At 42.5% G+C, this 26,193-nt stretch overlaps 1 protein-coding gene across 1 annotated transcript in view; it reads left to right on the top strand.

The window, feature by feature from the left end:
* PLEKHG1 (pleckstrin homology and RhoGEF domain containing G1) overlaps positions 1-26,193 on the top strand; it is a 121,162-nt gene that overhangs the window by 80,403 nt on the left and 14,566 nt on the right. Inside the window, exons 4-13 of the mRNA XM_063098055.1 lie at positions 1,046-1,115; positions 7,128-7,174; positions 11,071-11,221; positions 14,320-14,451; positions 16,723-16,905; positions 17,001-17,096; positions 17,271-17,357; positions 22,361-22,394; positions 24,441-24,536; positions 25,929-25,967. Of these exons, the coding sequence (XP_062954125.1) occupies positions 1,046-1,115; positions 7,128-7,174; positions 11,071-11,221; positions 14,320-14,451; positions 16,723-16,905; positions 17,001-17,096; positions 17,271-17,357; positions 22,361-22,394; positions 24,441-24,536; positions 25,929-25,967 (935 nt within the window). The remainder of the gene's footprint in view (positions 1-1,045; positions 1,116-7,127; positions 7,175-11,070; positions 11,222-14,319; positions 14,452-16,722; positions 16,906-17,000; positions 17,097-17,270; positions 17,358-22,360; positions 22,395-24,440; positions 24,537-25,928; positions 25,968-26,193) is intronic.

Below are 26,193 nucleotides of genomic sequence, written 5' to 3' on the forward strand. Positions count from 1 at the left end.
AGATGTAAATTCTCACATTTAATCCAAGCACATTGCATAATTGAGCTAGTTGAGAAGATGGCAGAAGGGAAGTTTGGGGAAATTAAGAGGTAAATAATATCTAAAACTGAAAAATACTGAAACTGCATTATCAGCATGCTTAGAAATATGGACCTACTTACAGCAGAAATATCTAAAGAGTTGAAAATGCTCTGGGCAGTGGCAGTCAAGGATGAGAAGCAGAAAGCAAGGAATTGCTTGTTTTTATCATGACTCCTGTAGAACTATTTAATTTTTGTTAAATATGAATATAGAGCTAATTACAACACTTAACATATTAAAACATATGTTAATACAACTTATATGGAATGCAATTTGGAAATGTGTTAACATTTACACTGCAAGTGTCCTTTGACCCAGCAATTCCACCTACAGAATTTTATCCAACAGTTGAAGATTAGTAAAATTAATTTGGGTACATCCACACAATGAACTGTTATGCAGTTACTTAAAATAATGATACTGTCATTAAAAAGAATGTATATTTACATTTTAGGAAAAATACTTCCTCCCTTTGCATGTCTTTCCTTTAAAGCACTGTATCTGCTTATAACTTTATATTTGCTAGTGTGATTTTTTTTATCGAACGTCTGACTCTTCCAGTGGATTGGGAACTCCATGAGACCAATGATCATGTCTTATTTTGCTCACCGATGTGTCCTTTGTGCCTTGCACTTGATACGTAGGCAGCTATCTGAAGAATGAATGAATGAGTTTGTGTGAACATTCATGCGATGATGACAAACATCTGGAAAACTTAAATGTTAGGCTGAGCTTAGGTGAGAGAGTTACAGATCGGACCTGTGTTTAATTCTCTGCTCCACTGTGACCCTGGGCAAGTTCTTTATCTAAGCCTTGGATACAATGACAGTAGATCCTCAGTTACCCAATTATATAATTCCTTGTAAATGCTATAGAAATGGTTAAAATTCTAAGCTATACGAGTATAAAATGTCCTCAACTAGATGACTAATCTAATATTTCCTGGCTGTTATTTTTTTATTAGTGAACTTCTGCAAGAGTTGGAAAACTGTGAAAATGATCCTGTGGCCATAGCAGAATGTTTTGTGTCCAAGGTAAGCAGGGTTCATTTCTCTGGGCCAACCCAGATACAGAGCATGGACTGTTTTCATTTTAAAATTAAAACGACTGGTTTGTTCCATATTGGATGAAGTTTGCCACTAATCGCTCTCACTTGTTTGTTTTCAGTAATAAGAAAAAATATTGTTACTGGGGAGAGGGAGATGCTAACTTAGTAGCTGTCCTAGAACTTGTATAGTAATTGAGTAATGTTATTCACTCTTTCCTAGGAAAAACTTTAAGCTTGGGAGAGGAGAATCCAGATTAGAAGAGAATTAGAAAAATAAATACGTATAAAATACCATTAAACCAGTTACAAAAATGTTAGAATCTAAATATTTTATATATAATATATGTGGCACTAGCCTGGCCTCTATACTTCTTTTGGGAGATAAAAAAGAAGCAGAATTAATTTCCTACATCTTAAAAATTCACTCTCACATTTTTACATTTTTCTTAAGCTGCATTTGATGGTTTAGAAAAATAGAAGAAGGATTTGACTTTTAAAGCTAAAATGACAGCAAGTTCATACTCTGAACTCAGATAAAAGATAGAGTTCAAAACATACCCTGCAAGCATTTACTGAATTACTTGCTCAACATGCTACCAAGTATGTATAGAATCTTGTCTTATTTTAAGTTTCTCTTAATAATTTAAGAGCTTTTGTTTGGAAAAACTCTAGCAGAAATAGTTTTGCAGCAAAACTTCATGTGGTTTCTGCAGTTATAGTTTGAAATGTACCAAGGTTTAAGCAAAGTTCATAATGGGGCTTTAGGACCAACTGAGAATTAGTGCCTCATTTAGAGCCCTGGAGTCCAATTGTGAACTGGGAGGTGTCACCCTAGCCTGACCTGGTTCCAATCTTGTTCCACAGGGTCATTTCTGATGGCTGCAATGCATCCAGTTGGCTTTGAGTGCAAACATAACACCCTGGGTTTTATTGAAGCAAAGTTCCTTAAAGGGAATCGATGGACTTGTATCCAAAACTCTCCTGATATTGTGTGCTCACATGTAAAATGTTTGTGCACACATGCTTACACACACAATTCTTTTTACAAGTTGCTTGTGTCATCATTGATTCTCCCAAAGAGTGGGAATTTTAAAAAGAGAAGGCAAATGAAAGAGGCAGCAATGGGTACAGATATATGCCGAGTGTATCAAAGAAGATATGTTAACCACAGCACGTAAGCCATGTGGTGCTTTCGGAAACGTTTGGGCTTTTACTGCTAACTGTAATCCTAAATTGATTAAAGACGTTCCAGCATATGCTTAGCTCTGGCTTAATTATTCACATAGAAGTTTGTTTATGTGCCACGTTGCCAACTCCCAAATCTTATTTTTCATTGTAATTTTGCCAAGTCTAATTAGAAGGCTGAGCGCAGCCTCCGCACTTTCACGTGGGAGCCAGGACTGGGAGCGAGCCCTTGGTGCTGGCGCAGCCTGCTTTCCCCTCGGCACCCTGAAATTTAGATGTTACGTTTTCTGCAGCAGTACCAGCTGCTCATCTCTGGGGAGGAAGGGAAAATTGCTTTAATTGAGAGGCCACTAATGAAAGAGATGAAGCTGGCGGTTGACTTGTGCTTTTATCTGAATCACTGGGGCTTACACAGACTCATCTTTGACCTTGCTTCTGTGGTGTGTGTCGGTTACAGAATTCCTTATCATAAAAGGAGAATACAGTTGCTTTTTACCTGATGTCATAGAAGGGGAATCAGGACTAGAAGTTCTCTTGAAAGACAGAAATAAACATTCCTGCTGGGCAGGCCAGGTCTTCTCCCAGTGAACGCTGGTCTGCTCTTAGGACCCTGGAAACACCTGGAACGACTTGTTTCCTGCCTCCACCTCCAGTCTCACATCCGTCCCTCAGCTTGACTGTCACGGGGATGACCTGGGCAACATGTACAAGAAAGACAGTTTGTCTTCAGAGCCCCAACTTCCCCTTAGCCCCGCCTGTGCCTCGTGGCACGGCCCCTCCCCATTGGTGCCTTTCTCCTTTCAGAGCCAACAAGCACATGTGCACACATGCATGTGAACACACGCACACATACGTGCACACACACCCCACCCACTTATTGAAATTATCCTCAAGAAAGTGCTGATCCTTGGATTTTCAAAGCACTAGAGAGAATTCAAGTCAATGTTCCCTTACCCATATGCTATTTACATATGAAGCCTTTGGCAAAGGGTCTAGTGGATTGAATGATGTCTCCCCCAAAACTCCCTGAAGCTTGAGTTGCGTCCACCAAGTATTATATATTAGAAACGTGGCCCCCACTGTGACTATTAAGAGGGTGGGGAATCCTACTATGGTAATTGAAAGGTGGAGCCTTGAAGAGGTGATTGGATCATAGGACTGTGCCTAGTGAATGGATTAATAATAGTGGTCAGGGGCGTGGTTCTGAAGGTTTTAAAAAGAGAGTGAATGAGGAGGTTACTCTCTCCCTGCTCTCTCTGCTTCCACCGTCTTGCAATGTGAGGCCCCTGGGTCACTGTCACCACCACCACCAGATGGACTTTGGACTTCCCAGCCTCAGAAACTGTAAGCAGTAAATTTCGTTTTGTTTATAAATCATCCAGTTTCAAGTATTTTGTTATAAGCAACAGAAATGGACTAATACAGTGTCCGACAAAAACTTCATAGGAATCAGAGGTAGAGGGATACCTTGTGGCAGAAGAAACCCTAAAATCATACATTCAGTAAATATCTGCATGTCCTGTGTGCTCACTTGCTCAGCTCTGACTATCTTATATTTTGGCTCTTTCACAATTGTCTCATTTCTACATCATCTCTAATTACAATTTGAAAGAGATGAATAACTAGAAGGAAGTATCTGTTTTTGTATAATTTGAGTATCAGTAAGGATAATTAACTGAAAACAATTGAAACTCATTATATATGTTTATATTCATGAATTTACAGTGATATTAAAAAAAACCAGGCTGGCTGGTTAGCTCAGTTGATTAGAGTGCAACCTTGTAACACCAAGGTCAAGGGTTTGGATCCTCATACCAGTCAGCCGCCAAAAGAAAAAAAAAAAAAAAACCAAACTGGTCATTTATGCAGGATGCTAGAGAATCAGTGCATTATTTTGAAAATCAAGGAAAAGAATCAAGTATTTTATCCTGCTTTTCCCATACAAACTACAAACTGCAGAGTAACCCATAGTTAATATAACAAAGTTCCTTTTTTGGAATGATTCTGGCTAAAAAATGACGGACTAATAAAAATAGAAATATTATCAGTTTGCAACCCCTAATGAATAGATCTAGGCAATAATACCAGTGGTTCTTAGCATCACAAAAACGAGGGACGAGAGAGTACATGCCTCCTGGTGGAAGTACAGTACAACCTATCAAGTATTTGTGCCAAATTATGAAATCTAAAACCAAGCAAGCCTCTACCAACCCACAAGTAGTACAGTGGACAGAGTACATTAAAGGAAACCATAGGCCATCAGTAATGTCGAGACGGTAACTGTAGGACAGTCCGGATTCTTCAACAACTAACCTGCTAAGGGGAAAAAACATAGTGGGGAACTGAAAGAGTGAAAAAGACTGAAGAGATATGAACAAGTTGCTTTATTTGGATTCCAAATCAAACAGGCAAACTATGGGGGGGGGGAGAAAATTAAGGAAAAAGGAAATAGGAAGAACAATTGGTGAACCTTCATGACATTATGGAATTACTTATGTGTAATAATGGTATTGCAGTGCTGCTGCTTGTTTAAAGTCCTTATTTTAGAGATCCATACTAAAACATTTACAAATTATATACAAGAAATGATGTGATTTCTAAAATTTTCTTCAGTGATGGAGCAGCAGGGGCGTAGGTGGGATGTGGACAGTGAGCTAATGATTATTGATTGAGATTGGATGATGGGGATACTTAGGGATTCATCATACCATCCTCTCCACTTTCACAAATGCCTGAAACTTTCCATTAAAAAAAAAAGAAATGTTTAACAGGAAGGATTCTAAGCAGTCATTCCTTCTGAATCAGAAAAAAATAAAATAAAAAGCATTAGTTATGCAAAAAACAGGCACTTGGCGTCACCTGTGAATCTAGCGTGAAGTAGTGGTTTAAGATGGTAAAAGAAAATGAAAAATCAGAAAGCAGGATGTGAAAGTCCACCAAAAATAGTCTGTGGCTCTTTTTCAAAAAGTAATTCCATTTAAGATTTTGCAGAAGCTAGTCATTCATTGGCCTTAAATTATTTATTCTGACTGATAGTCTCAGAGTCAAAAGTTAAAAAAGCTAGCTTCGGGCCGTCCCCGTGGCACATTCGGGAGAGCGCGGTGCTTGGGTGCGCAGCGGCGCTCCCGCCGCGGGTTCGGATCCTATGTAGGGATGGACGGTGCGCTCACTGGCTGAGTGTGGTGCCGGCGACACCAAGCCAAGGGTTGCGTTCCTCTTACCGGTCACACACACACAAAAAAAGTAAAAGCTAGCTTCTGCCATGTCACCTACCATCTACAGACCTCTTTCCCCTGGCTGTGTAGGGAATAATTGTGAAAGAAAAGACTCTGAAATCCACCAGAAAGATTACTGGGTGTCTCCAATAGAACATAAAGTGTTTTCCAGTTTACCCTTCCAAGTTACACAACTCAGCGGGTTCTCTGTATCTTTTCTGGACTTTGAACTATTTTACAGCTCTTTAAATTTTAGATAACTGATAGCAATGTAAATGATTCTGGACCACAGACATGCAAATGAATTCTGTCCCATAGAGGGACAATTCATTTCTTTAGCCACCCATCCACATATAAAAAGCCTGTTTTGTACCTAATCGTAAATTCATTTCCGCGTTCTTCATTGACCTAAGCGTGAGACTTTTATTTCTCCTTTGATCCCGTTGTAATATCTTACTGCTTTCCTCAATTAATAGGTTAAATAATCTTCGATAGTGCTCATTTTATATTTGCACTTTTAGTCTGCCTTTTTAAAAAATGATCCTTTAATGAGCAAGTATTAATTTAGCATTTCCCAATATTTAATTATATGACTAGGCATCCGAAAGACTGAGATAGCTATGGAAAGAAGAGATTTTAGAGAACTAGGGATACGATCATAGCAAAAGGCAAGACCCCACATTTGTTAGTCAAACGTTTGTTGCATTTGAGGCATTGCTGCTTGCTAGATACATGCAAATGAGTAGACTCCGATCCTGCTCTCAAAAATTCTTCAGTTGAACAGGAGAGAGGGGGATTCAGTAGTTGAACAAACATTATGTGCCAGATGAACACAATGTGGCCCCTACCCTGGAGGAACTCACAGCTTAATGTGGGAGACAGATAAACAGGAAATGGCATCATCGTTTAGTAAATGCCCCAAGAGAGGCAAGTATTGGGTGCTATGGAAGCCCAGAGTAGGAGCAGTTAGCTCAGCCCAAGAGCTTAAGGAAAGTTCCTTGGAAGAAATATAGCTCCTGATTCGATCTCAAAGGGTGCATAGTGGCTATCTAGTGAAAAAATGTGGAAAAGCAGTGGGCAGATAAAGCTGCATATGTCAGGACTTGAAAGCACACAGCAGCTTTCTCGTGCCCTGCACCTCCTTCCAGCACATTCCTACCACGTGATATTTAAATTATCTACTTATATTTCTCTCCCGTGCTGTGTATACACCGGAGGGCTATAAGCACCTTGGAGCAGAAACTTTATTTTCATCCTCTTCCCATTTGTCTTCAGATTCACTGTAACACAGCAGATGCTCCGTAAATGTTTCCTGGACTCAGATGAGTTCCAGTTATATGGATTTTAGGTAGAAAACCAGGCAGAAAAATAAGCACGGATGATTGCCACAGGAGCTCAGGAGACAAGCCAGTGTGATCAGAGAAACAAATTCAAAGGCCTGAATGCTATTTCTTTTTATTGTTTTCAAGTGAATGTTGATGTCTCTGCTTTTTTGCCTAAGAAAGTCTCTCTCTCTCTTTTTTTTTTTTAATTTTGTCGATATACAATGTGGTTGATTATTGTGGCCAGTTAAGAAAGTCTCTTTTGTTTCCTTGCAGAGTGAAGATTTCCACATTTATACCCAGTATTGCACTAACTATCCGAGGTATGGATTGGGGGTGAGCAGCAGGAGTACTTTTGCTCATTTCCATGTTGTTTCAAGTCAGTCCGTCCAAGTATGCAGTTGTTAGGTGTTACATGCCCAGCACTGTGCTAAACACTACAAGAAAAATGCAAAACATGCCGAGAACAGATTACAGGGTACCTAGATATTGATCCCTTTGGGCTTTGGGGCTCCCAGCAGAGCCAGTGTAGGGAAAGATTGTGAAAGACTTTGAAAGAGACCAGAAAGATTACTAGGTATGTCCAAAGGAAAACTAAGAGAGCTGGTCGCATCAGGCTGTAAAGCCTTGTCTGGTAACCCTTTCTATGTGTGCCATGTTTTTAAGAATTCGGGATGCACTGCTAATGAGTTTATGTAATCTAACTGGGGAGAAAATGTGATGTATTTTTGCTGTAAGTTTTACAAAGCACATAAGTTTTATGGAGTTCAGAGAAAGGAGAGATCGTGGTAAGATTGGATGAGAAGAGGACTCACTATCTCACCTGGGTTGTGCATTGCTCCAGTTTTGCTTACACTGGCCAGCAATGGCAGCAGGGCTATGCAGGGGCCACCACGGACAATATATTGACCGTTTCTTTAAGGAAATTGGGCCTAATATATGGGCCATGACTTCAGGAATCTTTTTTTCTCCAAGAGACATTTATTGGGCACTTATTAATTTCTAAGCACTGTGTTAAGTGCTTGTTGTAAATACAAAATGTTAAATTTAACCTCTGTAGCAATCCACAGATATGGAGGGATGAAAGAAAAGCAGATCACCCATCCCAGTGCCTGGCATCTAACAGGTTCTCAACAGGTGCTGGTTCATCATCACCCCTGTTCCAGCCCCATTTTATGGATAAAGTAACTGAGGTTCCAACAGCTTAATTGATTCTACGGGGGTCACAGAGCTGTTGAATGGCCTGGCTGGGATTTGTTTCCCCAACCTAGGATCTCATGCTACTGTATCTTTGTAAAGTTTCTGAAGCTTTGTGATTTCCCCCCATGCCTTGTTTTTTTCTCCCACATGATTAGCAGGACTTGAATTAGTTCAGGGACCAGCCAGAAAGATAGGAGCTAGGGAGATTTTACACACTCTGTATCCAGTCTTGGTAGAGACAAGTCCCTTAGGATAAAGTGGCAGGATCCACCACCTAGAAGAGAAGCCAGCAGATGAGTCCTGAACACCACTGTGGGAAGACGGAACACACTGGTACCCCACTCTCTCCTGCTCAGGAGTCGCCCCAGAATCGGCTGATTTGGATTAAAAGGCCCATGGAGCCAGAGACTCCAGCTTACTGATGACAAAATCAACTTTCCATTGGAGGATTTTAGTGTCCTCCTCGAGATATTGGTCAGGGTGTTGTGCCATGATGATTTATTTGGCCAACCATGCTTTTCCCAGGTTTCCCTAAACAAACAAAAAAGCCCACATGCATATTATATTAGAAAATTTATCACATCCTTATCTGTAGACCCACCCACAGTTTACAGTTTCTCTTAGGCAATTTTCTCTCCTAAAGTACCTCAGTGCTGAAGGTACCAGGAAATTGTAGGATGCCTCATGGCCCTTATTGCCAGAGACCAGCCGGCACCACACTCTAATTCAGAGAAATCACAGAATCAACCCTCAACTTCTCCACAAAACTTCCTGCGGGAGGGAAAATGCATTCAGACTCTGAAGACTCAACAGAGCTCTGGACCCAAGGATCAGGACCTGAGACTCTAGAGGGGCTTGTTTGGGAGATTATGTCTGTGTTAATTTCATTATAAACGTTGTTTGAAGAAATAGCTTATTAGTAAACTCCCAAGATTGCAAATTCAGAAGATTTTCTGACTTACTAAGAAAAGAGAGTACAAAATAAAGGCAGCCCTTTATATGCCAGGCTTTGCAAAGTTATATGAAAGGCAAAATCACTTGTGCAAGAACATTTTTAAGAGCCTGTCACTCATGGAGTGCTGTTCCAAGCTTGGTGCACCCAAGGATCGGCGGGCAACAGAAACAATATCCTTGCCTTCATGTAGTTTATATTCTCTTGAGGATCAGAACTCAACTATGTGCAATAGTGGAATGGCACGTTAAGGAAGATCAATAAATAAATATAAATGAATACAGGACCAACTCAGTAAAGTGTAATAGAACCTAAAGGAAACGTGAGGTAAGGAGTGGTAAGTCCCAGTGAGGAGATTTAAAGGCAGGTTCCTGGAAGAAGTGGGGTTTGTTTGTTTGTTTGTTTGTTTCAAGCCTGAGTTTGAAGAAATGCATGTTAGCAGAGACATGCTCAAAAGGTCTCAGGGAAGAGGGCCCGTCCGGTTCTTGCCCAATTGTGTGGTTTTCATATTCTCAAAGGTGTTCTCTTGTCCCCGTGTCCCCAGTTGCTTTGCTCTCTGAGGTTCCTTGTCCCATCTTAACAAGCCAGGAGTGCCAGGTGTCTCAGCCCATCTGACAACTTTTTTTCCTCCTTTGGGTCCAGGCTGGTGGTATTAAATGTTGCCACACACCTTGACAGGTGTCTCCTTTCCTCATACCAGTCATACCCCAGTGATTTCACTGTGAAGAGCCACAAGCCCCTCCCTCTGTCCCCCAGGGAGGGTACAAACGTGGTCAGGGCGTTGTCCTCAGATGCCTGCCTGAGACCTCTGGGAACCTAGAGCTCAGTGCACTCCGAATGCATTGCACGTTTTTATTCTTGAGCAAGAGCTCAGGCCTTCAGATGGCCAAAGGTCCACTGGGCAGCTGATTCTGACTTGGAAGAACCCTAGAAAAGTTTGCAGGTTATATGATAAATGGTAATTTTGATATCTCAAGGAGGAAATAAATCAGTTTAAACATATTTCTCAAGGCAGATGGGCACAAAAGGGACTCTAACGGTTTAATTGTGAGACCTCCACTTACCTTCCTTCCACAGGGTCTTATTTTGTTGTTTGGGTCTATCTGATTTTCTTGATTAATGCTGAAAACATATTACTGACTAGGGGAGAAAAGGGCTGAAATTATTTCTATTTCTGGCTTCCTTCTAAGTTAGGAGACCATCACATTTTAATTTACATGTTTATGTGACTGCACAAGCCCGTTAGCTTGCTTTATGTATAAGACACAAGCATTGTTTCAACTGTTCCTTGAAGATGTTTTGAGGCTATGCCTACTATCTTTGTGGGAGATGGACTTGAGAAGGATTCTAACCCACTTTTCTAGTACCCTGCAGTGAGGCATACTCCGTAACGAGGGGGGCTATCTAGCTTTCTCAGAAGCTCTATTTAGAATAAGGAGAGAACCACGGGGAAGGTGGAAAGGGGGATCTGTTCAGAGATTCTCAAAGGGAAGTTAGCCAGAGGAAGAGGTTCATAAGGAGGGCCACCACCTAAGGCCTTGCAGTTTCTGCATTACACAAAAGTGACCATCAGAGGGGTGACAAAAATTCCCTGGCAGGGAGCTGGATCTACTGGCAAGAAGGAACTAATTTTCCTAAGTAAAGGGGTATATACTCCTTATAATCAAACCTATGGAAACCGAATACAGTTGTATTCATGTATAGTGTAAGCCCTGCAGAGACACCCAGATCGGCACAAGTGGTGGTGAGGAGGAGCTAAAATCCAACTGAAATCCCTCTTGCCAAGCCATGTGCCCTGGTATGAAGCTGCATCTCCTAGAAGGAAGGAACTTGCTTGTTAGTAGCCATGAGCCCCTGGCATTACTATCACTGCCTACAGTGCCTTTTTCTAATTCACCCACCCAGAGGAACACCTTTTCTAATTTATCCAGAGGCATTTGAGTCTGGCTATAGCTCTGTAGCTGCCCTACCCATTTCAGGGCATTTATGCTTACACTGGCATTTAAAACTTGAATACCCATGTACAGCATTACAATTTAGATCAATTTTTTTTGGCTTTTCATGCAGGTCTGTGGCTGTGCTAACAGAGTGCATGAGGAACAAGATGCTGGCCAAGTTCTTCAGGGAACGTCAGGAAACTCTGAAACACTCACTGCCTCTGGGGTCCTATCTCTTGAAACCAGTTCAGCGGATTCTCAAATATCATCTCCTTTTACATGTAAGTTTCTGCCTGGCTTGAGCACTTTCCAGGGGATGGGGATTTTGTGTGTATATATTAAGTTTGGGGAAAAAACCAGAAAAGGCTGTGGACATATGGAAACATTTTCCACGCTCATACTTTACAACTGACTAATCTGCTTTGAGGAATTAGAGATATTTATATTCTAGGCCTGCAGCCCCATTGACAACGGCCAAGTAAAAAGATTAATTTTAGTTCTGATTCTGATACAGCTTAAGAGTACTCACACTGGGCAGTGACAGTTTCAGGCAGGGAGCTATCATCTAAATGAAAAACAGATTTTTTTTTTTTTACGTTTTATTTCCACGAGCCCAGATTCAATTAGGCACCTGGGAGGGAAAACTGTTTGTCACAGATTGGCTTTTGTATGTGAGCAAAGAGAAGGAGCTGAAAAGGGAGAGGACAGATGAGCAGAATGATGAGTGATCTGTTGGCCGGGCTTTGCACCGCTCACGGATGCCTTCTCTTTGTCTTATTTTCCTTACTTTGACAAAATTCAAGGAGGCTTTAGAAACAAAGACAGATGTAGCTCTCAAATTCTCATTTCTTATCCTCTAAGGAAGTTGATAAAAATGGGGGGGAAAAAAGTGGTATTGAAAGTAATTTTCATTCTGTAAGTAGATTTTGCTTATCTTTGCGAGAGGGGAAAGACAGCATAGTACGGTGGTTAGGGACAGGGCTGTGGAATGAGACTCCTGGGTCCAAGTCCTATAAATTACCCACATTCGCTGTAGCTCACAGGCCCTCAAGAAAAATAAGCTATTGTTTTTATTATTTTTATATTACGTTAAAAATCCTTTCTTAAAGGGATTTTAATCCAGAGCTCCTCTCTATGTCAACAGGCCTGCAGTTTATAGGCATCTTGCTTTAAATGATTCCAGATTTCTAACTTGGATAATTATTCCAGATTTGCTCAGTTCATACACATGTAAAATTTTAAGAGCTTTTACAGTCCAACTTTACAAGAATTTCTTAGCTTCACCCGTTTGCCAGTGGCTCATCTCTGGAATATCTTGTGTCCTATGAAGCTACATCAGGGATATTACTTTACTTTTCAAATTGAACTTAATGACCTCTTAGATTTAGTGGGATTAATTTGCTTAATTAGTGTCCAAATAATTCTTAAATAAATAAGATCTGTCCTAGGACACATCTCTGCTGAACTCTGTTAATACAGCATCTTAGACTACCGTGTCCCAATAATCCGTAATTACGGTTTTCTAGGCAGTAAGGTGGGCATTGGTCAAAAGAAAAATCTAAGATCTCAGCTAGGTAAGCATGTCAGATAACAAGTCAAGACCCTTACAAAAAGTTAATATATAAGAAACAGCCACTAGAGCTGGCAATGAAGAACAAAAGGGAAGAACAGTGGTTGGATTAATCCAAAACTAACTTCTGGTTGCCTTTGAAGTATTTTTGCTTTTATAGTTGGTTTCAACCGTTCCTTCTCTGTCATTCGCATCATTTCAAAGTTGTACAGCCATCCATGAAAATCCCCATAGGAATATCCTCTGTATTTTTTTTTTTTTCTTTCCTGACCGGTAAAGAGATCGCAACCCTCTCTGCGCCACGCTCAGCCAGTGAGCGCACCAGCCAACCCTATATAGGATCCGAACCCACGGCCTCAGCGCTACCAGCTCCGCACTCTCCCGAGTGAGCCACGGGGCCGGCCCAATCCTCTGTATTTTTGAGCCTGTTTACTGATGAACAGAATGGCCTCTCAGACTAATAAGAGAAAAAAATTGTTTGAATTTGCCACTGGTCAGATCCCCATCCCAGCAAGCCACCAAACAAAATTTGCCATCCGTCTTGAACTTAGCTCAGAGACGTGAGTTTAGTGGTATAGTTTCATGGGTCCTTTTTTAACAGCTAAGTTGGAATATGGAAAGAAAATGTAAATTCCTTTCCAGTTTCTAGCTAGATGAAAAACTTGAGTACTCAGTAAAAGTAAACAAAGATTTACAAAGTATTACTATAAAATAATGGAACTAATCTTCATAAATTATACCATGACATTCATTCTCTGCCCACTAGCTAACTGATTATGCATGATAAATGTCATAGAAATTATCGAATGGACTGTAATATTTTCTTACTGTTTTAGATACATAAATAGGATTACTGTTATTGTTCTTAATAAGATATAGCTTCAATGTAATAAGCATTTATTGACCAGCAAGCTCTCTGCCAGGCTCTATGGGGAAGATAAAGAGCAAAGGAACTGCAGTAATCTCTATCCTTAGACTCGAAGAGTCCAGGGACAGGTTTTCTTATGTGCTTGAAAAATTAGAACACAGATCGTGTCCCTCCTCATCTCCCTGGGATTGTGGAACTCCGGTAGTAAGATGAACGCTAATGTAAACATACTTCTGAACAGCGAAGAATTGAATACTCAAACCAGGTGACCTCTCTCAACACTCAGAAAGGACTGTTTTTAATGAACTTCATTTGGACTTTGAAACCCTGGGGACATAAAAATGCATTTGTTATTTTTCTTCAAAGATTATGTCCACTATGTTTTTGAGGCTATTACGTGTTAAGTCCTGTGTGAGACATTTTGCTTCCTCTGGGAGAAAAAATAAGTATGTTTTTTATTTTATGAGTGAGAACTGTATTACTGAGATCTATATGAGGGGTACTTGAAAAAGTTCATGGAAAGATTCATATCTTCTGTTAATTCTATTTTTCCACAAACTTTTTGATGTACCCTCATATCACAGTGGCCACCAGGAAGCTCAGAACTTTATAGCTATAAGGCCAACTCTCATATCTATTATAATAACTATAATATCACTGTGAGACCTAATAGGCTGCATACATGTTTTATTTTATCCTCTTTGTCCTAGAATTCTGATCTACTTTTATTTTTCCTAGCCTTGTTTTTATTCCTATCTTACCATTCTGTTGCAGGAATTTCTGGTAAGTTATACGTCACAATCTTAAGAAATGACGATAGTGTGTAAATCTATGAGCAAGAATAAAATACAAGGAGCTAATTATAGAGGTGCCATTTGTTTCATTGGTATATGAGAAAAAAATGGAAAATAACTAGTTGTTTTTCTTTTTTTTTTTTTAAGGAAATAGAAAACCACCTTGACAAGGACACAGAAGGCTATGACGTGGTGCTCGATGCCATAGACACGATGCAGCGCGTAGCCTGGCACATCAACGACATGAAGCGGAAACACGAGCACGCAGTCCGCCTACAGGTGAGCCCACCAGGTGTTGGCACCCAGCGGTGCTGCGGATTCCCTGGTTAGTCGTCATTTTCCAAGTGCGATAGGAAGGCTGTTCTGGTATGCACTTCAGTCACGGTCTTCATCATAACTCTTCCCAATGAAAGGTCGGCTACCAGGAATACTGATGAGTGGTTAGTGTGGCTGTTTAAGAGAAAATTACATTGTAAAATTTTTAAAGCTAATCATCTGCCTATAGCTCCCTTCAAGGACGGAGCTAAAAGCTTGAATCTCCCAAGGCCTTACCTTATATGATTGTAAATTAGTAATCCTTGTTGAAAGCAATGTTCTCTAAACTATTTAAAGGCTTTTAAGCCTCTATTCCTCTCTAACTAGTTCATGCTAACTCTCATGAGATGGTTGTGTGTGTGGTCATCGGGCAGGGGACTCAGAGCAAGGCTCCTGTGCAGTTTCAGTGGGGATGTGACTCTTCAGCACGATGTTTTAGTTTCCCCCTTTTTTAAAAATAAGAGTCAGACAAGGGGTTTCTTAAGCTCCCATCCAGCACCAACATTTTGAGCCCCAAATCCTTAAGAACTTTTGGGAGATGCTGGGCCAGTGATTGTGTCCTGGGCACCTCAGAAGATGCACTATTTAAAAGCAAAATGAAAGGTCACATGGGTGAATCCCAGGCTCCTGCATGTCCCTGGAGTGAGGGAGAAAAGTCCAGAGTGACCTCACAGAATGCAGAGCACCCACACCTAGCTCATGGGAAAAAAAAAATACATGATTTGTTTGATAAGTGAGAACAAAGTCCAGGTTTCACTCATAGGCAGCCAGAGTGTGGGGTGATGCCACCAACTATCAAAAATCTGAGGAAGATGACATTCTAATCTTTGTGACTATTTTTCACAGCAGTAACAAAAGGTTTAATGCTTTATCATTCAAGCAAGTGCTTGTAGACATAACGCCAGATGTCTGTTGCATATTCACAGATGGATAAATGGCCAGTTTTTCATGCCTTAGGAAACTCCTTGGCATTCTGAAGACACTGCTGAATTGGATTCTGGCTCAAGCTTATCTCTGTTTCTGTTTCCAACCAGTGAAGCTTTTGATTATCTGTGGGTTCCTTAATTAAATGGTGCTTGCAAATATCTTCATTTTCAAAATAATGAATATTGATGTACAATAAATCCCAAAGAAATGTCAAAATCATGTCATATTTATCATTTCATTAAAAGCACTAAAACGTGTTTAGCAGCAAAGAAATGTTCATTACTTTTCCCTGAGTAAATATAAAATCAGGAAATTTCTAACAAAATGTGTCCTGTGCGATTTTGCATAGGCTTTAGTTTTGAGTTACTTATACGTAGAGTGGGCTTCAGTTTCTGGGAGAAAGTTTAAGTCAACAGTTCTGAAGGTTGTATCCAGAGAAGACAGGGGAGAGAGTCAAGGGAAGGTTGCCTCTCTGAGAAGGTTTGTCGGGCTCTTTTACCTGCTGGTAGTCCTGCACCGACTGGGCCGATGGTCGGGCTAGGGCTGGGTCTGGAGCTCACAGACCCCTCAAGCCCGTCCACAGACTGGGTCACAAACCCTTCACACGCCAGGCTGGGTCCCCAGACCCCTCACATGCAGGTCTATGAGCTAGGTAACTGGCCAAAAGGTCCTTGGAGCCATAGGCTGGAAAGCATGGCCATGCAGGGCAGACACCTGAGGCAGACGCCCCCCATCCGCTTCAGTGAAACTACCCTCCCCTCTCCCCCCCTCCCCTCCCTCTCCCCCTTTCCCCCCTCCCCCTTTCCCCCCCTCCCTCACCTCTCCCCTCTCCTTTCTGAAAACCACAAGAACAGCAACAAAACTAAAAAGATACATTGACGCACATGCGCACTAACTCCACACACACAATTTGTTTACAAAGGATGCTGAACCACACCCAACCAGACCAAGGCGACGGGCCCTGACCAAACCATGCTATTTTCCCAACAGATTTCCTTCCAGGTCACCCCTGTACCTAGCTTTTGAAAACTGTAACTGCTGCTACCAGCCACGGCACTGGGATTGCTGAGGAATGGAAGCGAGTGACTGGCGACTCATCAACTAACGATGTGATTCATTTCTGTTAACCCTTGAGTGACACCAACCATAATTGCAGATTTATGTCATAAGCCCACTGGACGCCGGTAGAAACCACGCAGGTCATGAGACCCTGCCATAGACCATTGAGGCTCATCAGATGGGCCACGGAGTCCTCGATGCCTTGCTTTCCACCTGCTGTTTAATCCCATGGGATATTCCCTTTTGCAGGAGATACAGAGTTTGCTCACGAACTGGAAGGGGCCAGACCTGACCAGCTACGGGGAACTGGTGCTCGAAGGAACCTTCCGCATCCAGCGGGCCAAGAATGAGCGGACGCTCTTCCTCTTTGACAAGCTGCTTCTCATCACGAAGAAGAGAGACGACACGTTTACATACAAAGCACACATCCTGGTAGGTCTGAATGCTGGTGGCGGGCAAGGACGTGGGTCGCGTGTTCCGTTCTCTTCTGAGCGTGCCTCGCCCACTCTCTGCTGTCTCTGCTCCAGTGTGGCAACCTCATGCTCGTGGAAATGATCCCAAAGGAGCCACTCAGCTTTAGTGTCTTCCACTATAAGAATCCCAAGCTGCAGCACACAGTTCAGGTAACAGCAGTGTCCTCACCTCTTCCCTGGGTCCCCTCTTGCAAGGCAGTCTTTCCAGAGCTTTCTGGCCACATGTTGCATTTTTCCCAGTATATGGGAGGGTTATGGGCATGTCTGTGTCTTGTGCGTGGTGGAGGCATGAGTCGTCTCACTGTCCAGTTCTCCTCCTGGTAGGCCAAATCCCAGCAAGACAAACGCCTCTGGGTTCTGCACCTCAAGAGACTGATCCTGGAGAATCATGCAGCAAAGATTCCAGCTAAGGTAGGACAAGGAAGTGAAACATAAAAGAACCAACATCCTAGCAAGGCAGCCTGGCAGGAAAAAATGCTCAACTTCAAAATAAAGAAAATTCAAAGCAGTAGGAGATAGGGCTCAATTAAACCAGCCACTTATATGGAAAAGATTCACGTGTACTATGGGCTCTGTGGAGGTGGTGGTGTCATGGTCATTGTTTTTTCCTTTTTGGGCTTGAGAGAAGAAAAAATAGGAAAAAGACTGCTAGAGAACTAATCGAAAGGAGCATGTGAGAAACAGGCAGAGGTGCCGAGCACCCACCGTGGGTAAAGCCGGGTTGGCTTGTGTGGGATGCTGGAGGAACAGCAGATGGACTTGGCCGTGGAGGCATTTATGGACGATGGAGCCAGCCACGGAGACCATTAACTGTGCCAAACATGATACGATAACAGGGACATCAGCCAGGTGTTCTGGAAGGATAAAAGTGTTCAGTTCAGTTGAGTGGGGCCAGGAAGGAAAATGCCTTTTACCTCAGTCTTGAAGGATGAGGAGTATTTGTATTAAGTGGGGGGAAGGAAAACTGGGCTGTGGGAACAGCATAAACAGAAAGAGGAGCAGGTGGGAGCACTGTGTTCAGGACACACAGATGGGGCCTAGAAGGGAGCAGCCGAGCACTCAGAAGCTGGGGTTGGGGTGAGGCCAGGGACGGGAGGGCAGTCAGCGGCCTCTGAAGGGCATTGGACACACACTTTAGGAGTCTGGATTGTACGGCTGCTGGGAAACTACTGAAGGTTTTGGAGGAAGGAGATAGCATCGTCTGCCCTGGGTTCTGAGCTTGTAACTTTGGGGACAGTGTGACACATAATCTGGAGATTGGAGGCAAGAGAAGAATCAGAAAACCACCAGAATAGTCTGGAATAAATATGAGCACTGGCCAGGCAGATGCAAAACGTGTCACTGAGGCAGAGGAAATCAGGATTTTTGCCCACGAGTGTCCAGGATGAGTCAGCAGTTGGACAGGAGCAAGTGCTGTGAGTCCCCAGATAGGCTACACGGGAGGGACCGGCTCTGCTGGTGGGAGGACAGGGAAGTGCGAGCTGCCCGCGCTGTTACCCGTGCTGGGAAATCCAGGTCTTGGAAGCCAGAGATCAGGAGGCTGTCTCCATAGAAACATAACTGAAGCCCTAAGATTTGACAGGATGGCCCACAAAAATGTATAAAGGAAAGAGGAACCCTTGGGATTCCCAGCATCGAAGTGGTCTGCAAGAGGGTGGGGGACTTGGAGAGCAGCCAGAGAAAGTGGCAAGGAGGCAGGAGGGGGAGCAGGGTGCTGTGCCAACAAAGGAAGGCACGAACCTCAAAAAGAGTCGGGGTGAGAGACGGTCCCAAGTGCTGCAGAAGTCAAAGGCTTCAAACGGAAAAGCAGATTTTAGATTTGTCCACTAAGGGGAGAGGGAGATCACAGTGAGGTCCCAGAAGAGAAGGGGGGAAATAAGAAGGAACAGGCTGGGTGTAGACTCTTTTTTTCTTTTTTTACAAAGTTCAGAATAGAAAAAAGTGGTAGTCTGGGGAGAGGCAAGATCAAGGCAAGGGTTCTGTGGGGGTGAAGGGGAGCGGGAGACAGTAAGGATAAGCGGAGAGATGTTTGCTGGAACGAGACTGGGGAGGTGGGACGAGGAATAGGAGCCAAAGCACAGGAATAGGGGTTAGGCTTGCAAAGGGTCAGAAACATCTTCTCTGAGCCGGGGAGAAGAAAGGTGAGAGGTGACAGGGAAAGGTTGAGGTGGACATGAGAGGAGATACAGGTTTGATCTCGCTGACCGTAGGTAGGGGCAGGTGAGTAAAGCACAGGTGGAGTTGGGAGCCCCAGAGCAAGTGGAAGGTTCCGAACAATTGCCAGAGAAAAGGGGCTAGTCACTAGAGATGACTAAAGTAATATGTGAAGGGCATCAAAGACCCCACTGGCTCTGGCCACCATGAAGCAGTGTGCTGGCGTCATTCCAAAAGCTGCTCAGCAAATTGGAAACTGCTGCTGAGAACCAGGTGCACGTGGCTCCCTCCAGATTGGGGGTGGCGGAGCAGGTGAGGGGGAGGTTCCCAGGGCCAGGGGACAGAGGGTGGTAATGAGCACATAGCTGCCGTGACTGAGCGTGATTTCCAGGCTGAGTGGAGAGGGAAACCAACGAGGAAACGAGGCCTGGGCTGAAGGATTGCTGGGCTTGTAAAGTCAGAGAACTGGTTCAGAAGGAGTTAAATTTGGAGAGATGGAAATACAGAAATCTGCATTTGAACCAGGGAATTTTGGAGTCCTACCTTGGGGTAGGGCAGTTGTGGGTGTGATCAGGTTCTGGGTGGCTGTGGCTCTATGCTGCTGTCCTAGAGGAGAGAGGAGGAAAAGGTTATTGAGATGAAGGGGTCAGGGAACTAAAGAAAGGGTGGTGAGCGGATTTCCCACCTGGATGGTGAAATGGTCCACAGAAGTGATGATCACGAGTAGAACTGGGTGCAAAGTAAGGAGGGCTGAGATTCTGAGAAAGGAGCAAGTCTGTTTTGCTCTCTGTCTTTGGAAAAGCGTTTGAAGCTTGTTCTCAGGGACTGGCAGCCATGACTTTGTACTCGGGAAATGAATGTGCACAGGTGTTTATTTTGACCGAAGCAAGGGTTTTATTTCATCGGGGTGTTAGGAGAGGCAGGGGAGCTTGTGCAGAGAGGTGACTGCATTTTGCTCATGGTTAGTCACTTGGTTGCCAGCCTTGTGCCTTGGATGGCCTGCCAGGCAGTGGCAAAGTGTCTTTGTTTGTTTACCCGTCTACTGGGAGGATTAAAATCCCTACCGAGATTCCGACAGCCAGTCACAGGCCATTACAAAACAAGACCAGCTCACATGCCTGTCCTCTTTCTCCTGCACTATTCCAGGCAGTTTTCTCTTTATGTGTTAAAATGGTTAATATACTCAATATAGAATTGTACTTTTTGTCCAAGTCGCTGATCCTTTTAAAATCTAAAAATTATTTTTTCAGCTACAACTTATTGAGCACATGCTAAGTACATTAAACTCTTATTTCACCCTCAGCAAAACAGCTTATGAAATAGGTCTTGTTCTCTCCATTTTAGCAAAATAAAAACAGAGCCTCAGAGAGGTTAAGTAAGTTGCCCAAGTTTATATAACTAGTTCATGACCAAGCCCAATTCAGGTCTTGGCTCCCAGGTCTGTCTGGCTCCAAAGAGCATCTAAACTATATTGTTTCCACTGGCAATGAAAACCCACTTATTTAATATACTGTGTCTACTACGATGTTCTAATAATTTTCTGTTTTATTTAAACAGGATTATTATTAAGTTGAACTTTTCACATCTTTCCTCAAGACTTAAATTATTTTCTTAAAGCTTTCAAAATATATTTATTTCTATGAAATAAAAGAAAATTTTAAACCTCAAAAAAATGTACCACTGGTCTAATGTCAACACAGCTGTTGGAAATTCATTAGTTTGGGGCCTCCCAGTCCTTTAATTCAATGATGGTCCTTGGCTGACACCTAGTGGACAACTCAGGAATAATATTTTTTGAAATTGAATTTCAAGACAGGAAAAAACACAAGAGTTCTTGAAGTCAGGTTTACAGATACCAGGGAACTTCTTGGAAATAGCCATGTTGCTCATTCATGTATATGGTATATAAGCTGAACTCTTATCCAAATTAATTGAGAGTAAAGATTAAGGTAGGTGCTTTTGCATTTTATGTATTAACATGATTCTGTAAACGCACTTCCCAGAAATTGAGCTAGCATTTGTGTTTGAAATTAATTCCAGCTAGCAATCTCAAACTCTAAATGTATGTGAGGAATATCAGTGATAAAAAAATCTAAGCATTTGTTTTCTCAAAATTAAGTTTAATGTCTCAAGCCCCCTCCCCTTTTTAACTAAATATGATTGCCACTTAGCCTAAATATTTTTACTGTGATATCACAAATCACAGCAAAATATGAGTAGTTATTTTTAGCATAGTGTTTGTAGGTTAAGTTATACACCCCCTGAAAAACAGAAATGACATTAAAAAGTCAAGAAAGGCTACCTAAACTAATTTTTTTTTTCCTTCTTTGAATCCTCTGGCAAAATGACTTACGTTAGGGCAATTAACTTATCTTTTTGTATTCCTCTAAACATTGATAACATATGGCAACAATAACAATGAAAAGAAACCCCAAAGCCTTAAACTTCAGAAGATGGGGGTTGGAGTGGGGATTTGCTAAGTGTGTGAAGAGAAAGAAAAGTCAGGGTTCATCAGGCACCCTAGGAGGGTGGACGGGGACTAACTGGTTGAGTGTCTGTCATTCAATCCTAATAACAACTCTGAAAGGAAGGTCCTAGTATCCCATCCTACAGCTGAAGAAGTGCATTCAGAGGACCCATCCAGTTACGTGCCAGAGTTGGGATCACAAACCATGTCCTTAGAGCCCTTGCCCCGCGCTGCAGCTCTTTCTGCCCCTGTGCGGGACTCGGGACACAGAGAAGAGGCAGGAGGTGCATGGGGGCTGCAGAGAACAGGGCAATTTAGCTAATGTTAATCACATGGCATTTGGAAGGAAGAAAGCAGTTAGAGGAAACTTCCAGTAACCATTTGTAATCAACTCAAAATAGTTATAAGGCCCCCGATGATCTGGTAGGAGCTGGTGGTATAGATGCCAGGATCTATGCCTTGACCTTTTGGTTCAGCAGATCAGGGTTGGGTAGCAGGAATCTGCATTTTTTTAATAAGCTGCCCAATGTTTGCTGATGATTAGCCAGACCAACCTCCCTCCCTGCATCCCTTCCTGCAGTCTCAGCTTTGGTACATCAATCATGCAGCATCATTTACCTGCATGAGGGCACTAACCTGTTTGAATCCGCTGAACTATGTGTTACTGTCTAAAAACATTATTTTTAAGCTTTCAAAATCCATTTATTCAGGTGGGATAAGATCTGGTAGTTAGGACTGGTAGTTTAAGGAAGGGAAAAGCAATGCAATTATAGCTACACTCTCTCTCTTTCAGGCCAAGCAAGCAATACTTGAAATGGATGCCATTCGTAAGTGTCATTTCCTTAACACAATCTGAAATTGTCTGCTTTTATCTGTCACGTTTTCTACCTTAAAGTTTATGAAAATTCCAACTGTAAGAAGATAGCCGCTCTCTAGTCACTGTTTTAACTAGTAGAGCATACCGTATAATTCCTTCTTCACACGTTGACTTGTTTCTACATTGATTCTCCCTGGTTTATCCATGAGTCACCCACTGGCTGGCCACTGTTAGGTTTCCACATCAGCTAAATGTCAGATGTGCCTCCAGGGTCAACTCTTCCCCCCAATGCACACCCACCTCCACCTCCACCAAAAAACAAGGAAGGCCCCACCGTGCACTTGCCACTTCATCCTAACCCCTAAAAAATCCATGGCGATTATCTGCAAGGATCCCAGTAACGTGGTAGTTACTGGTTTTCCTGTGCAGCACGAAATTCTAAAATCACCCCACCCCACATACGTGAGTATTTCCAGGCTCACAAAAGCAGGCAGGGAATGACCATGTGAGGTCCTTCCTGTTAGATAAGACCTTGTTTGACGGCACTTACCACATCTTTGTTATTTCTCCAATGAAATAGAATAAAAAGAGAAAACAATGGCTTTAAACACTCACAACCAGGTCTGCCAGAAACTTTTACTTAAAACACTTCTACTTTTATTTAAACCTTTCAGAATACCTTACTTACATGAATCAGTTCTCAGGTGCAAACACTGATTCCCCTACCCTCCAGCCCGCCCCTGGTGAATTCTGCAGGACAGAAAAGAAAGGTGCCTGAAGGAAAAACAGGAGTGTCACCACAGCCCCTGAAGCTGTGGTTCCCCGTTTCACATCCAGCAGACCTGAGAAACGAGTCAAGGTTCTCCCTACCGGAGGGCTAGGCTGCGTTCTCTAAATCCCCACGTTTTATTCAGTGGAAACTGCCGTAAGATTTTGTTTGTTTTCTTGGTGGCTGGACAGTCTGGGGATCCAAACCCTTGACTTTGGTGCTACCAACACTGTGCTGTAAGCAAGTGAGCTAAGCAGCCAGCTCTTAAGACGTTTGTTTATTTATTTTTTAAAAAGCACTCTGAAGAGGAGATGGTGGGTGGGTGTATGCAAATTAGGGAAAACAAAGGAAGATGTCAGCTATTATTGTGATTAGCTCCATTCAACAAAATAATTTACTTATTCCCAGGCTCTGGGCTAGCACTTGGGAACCAGTGAGATTCTATGAGTGCTCAGAATTATTTTAAGCCACTAATAGATGCCAAATGCATCTCTTCCAGGCCCAGGCCTGAGCAGCCCAGCCTGAGACAGTGCCCTTATTTGCCTAACCCTGAGTTTGGACTTGGCTGAGTGTGAGCAGGTTAGACCAGGCCACTGGACCAAATGACCTCATTTTGGTAACTGCTACTGACAGAGGAAAAGTGTAGGGTTTTATGATCGTCAGAATTCTCTCTCAACTTGACACCCTGGAAGAGCCTTACCCCTAATTTAAGGAATACCAGTTTATGGCTGTGTCCTAAAATGGTTTGTCCTCAGGCTTCAGGGTATAGATGATCATTGAATATGCTGCAGCACATATTCTGGATTAGACCAGTTTCTTAATGCAAGGTCTTTGTACCCATTAGGTGGGGTAGAAAGATACAAACTGATGAAATTAAATGAAAGTTCCTTTTCTGGTAAGAGAATCTAAAGCTTTCACCAAACGCTCAAAGGAGCAATATCTAGAAAAATATTAAGAGTCACTGCAGTGCAGGGCAGCTTCCTCAGGGGCATGAAGAGAGCTAACTTTCTGGGCAGGGTAAAGCTGATTTATAGCTCTTTCTGCTAGGGAGTGAAAACGGAGGGCAGGAAGGGGAGGGGACAAGGGACAGAGAAGACAGAAGGTGATTACCTTGCTAGCATGCTCCTGAAGGACCCTGTGTAAACAAACAGCCCTGAGATACATAATTTAACACCATTGTTGGGGGAAGGGAGGGGCTTGTATCCGTATCTGATGAAAAAGCGTCAGTCTATAGCTGCAAAGGCAATTCCCAGAACGCCTCACTGGTGAGCATGGTTGTCTTTACAGACCATCCAGGCTTCTGCTACAGTCCTGAGGGGGAGACCAAGGCATTCTGTGGTTCTAAAGAAGGTTCTGCTCCGTATCGGCTGAGAAGAAAATCTGGTAAATAGGATGTCGCGATCAAAATGTATCACTTACGGAGGACTGGTAATGAAAGTCCCTTTCAGTCTGGCAAACAGGAATGTCCTGTCTGGTGTCTAAGCTCCCTGCCAGTTTGAATGCACATGAGGCTGCCTTACCGTGGGATTCTCACACTTTTCTTCTCAAACTCTTTTCTACTTAACTCTTTGTTTCCCAGTGAATATAAAACATATCAATCAACTAGTTTTGTTTTGTACAACACCTTACCATTGGCATGCAGATACTTAAACCCTATTTGCTATTGCTAATGAAAAGTCACCTGTTATGAATGACACGCACAAAATATTCAGACGTAAAACTTTAATAAACATTCACTAAATCAGACTCCATGACATAGTCTCTTAGCTCTCAGATTTTGGTTTTAGTTGAATCAGTGTTTATTGAGTACCTACTTTATACCTTGCTGAGTACTAGGTATGCAAGGTAGAATAATCCACATGATTCTAACTTACAAGGGACTCATAGTGGGAGAGAGAAAATGCAAATAAATACCAGTCTGTATGATGGAGCTGTGGCAGAGGTTGAATGGAAGGAAGAATGGAGAAACAAAGGAGAGCTAGAGGTTAACCCTCTAGAAAGGAGAGAGAAGACTTCCCAGAGCGGAGGACAAGTACCCCCGTGGAATCTGAGGACTAAGGAAGCAGATGGGGCAGGAATAGCACACAGAGAGGCCCCGAAACCTGAGCCAGCACACCCTGAGATATTTGCCTTTTAGAGAAAGCACTTTGGCTCGATGTGGGCAGGGAGACCATGTAGGAGGTTGTCGTGCTAGTCTGGCTGAGAGATGATGAAATTTGGGTTAAGATAGTGGCAACTGGGGGAAAGCATTAGTGGGAATGCCCATGACTGTGATGGACAAAAACAGGAGAAATACAGGTCATCCCAGTCGCTCACTGGGAAGGGCAACATCCGTGGTAACCGAGGCAGGAAGTGCGGAGGAAGGGGTGGGTGTGGGGGCACTGGTGAGCTGAGATTGGGGCATGTTGAGTTTGCAGAGGCTGAAGCCTGGGACGGGTCGGGCGTAAGAATATAAAACTGAACGTCATCAGCTTATGGATGGTTGTTAAAGCAGAGGAAGTTGCTCAACTAGTTAGTAGCATTGATTAAAGTCGTATTTTGCTTTTCTATTATGTGACTCCTCATTCCACAGCTTAACATTTATCCTACTATTTTGAGAGAGTAAATTTCTCACTTCTAAGCAATTCTAAGATCTCTAAGCAATGGGGATTTAGGTAAATTTGATAGAAAATTTATAGAGCTCAGATAATCTGCTAATAAACTAAGAACTCATTTATAAAAGAAAACATTTTTATTTGGTTTTGCAAATGACACTGGCTTTATTTTTTCTTCCAGAACCTTCCTCAAGATCACATAAAGTTTTGAAGACCAGTGGTAAGTCCTAAAGGCATTTTTTCTTTTTTCATTCTTCTTGATATCCAGTAAATCAAACCATACACAAAAAATAAATACCAAGATGAATTATAGATTGACAAATTTGATGATTTGACTGCGGAAAGATTTTTTTTCTTTTTTCTTTCAAAACCACTCTATAAAAGTGGTTTTCGTTTTAGAGAGAAATTGAGGAGAAAGTACAGAGTTCCCATACTACCCCCATGCA

This window comes from Cynocephalus volans, chromosome 5, assembly GCF_027409185.1.
Source record: "Cynocephalus volans isolate mCynVol1 chromosome 5, mCynVol1.pri, whole genome shotgun sequence".
NCBI lineage: Eukaryota > Metazoa > Chordata > Mammalia > Dermoptera > Cynocephalidae > Cynocephalus > Cynocephalus volans.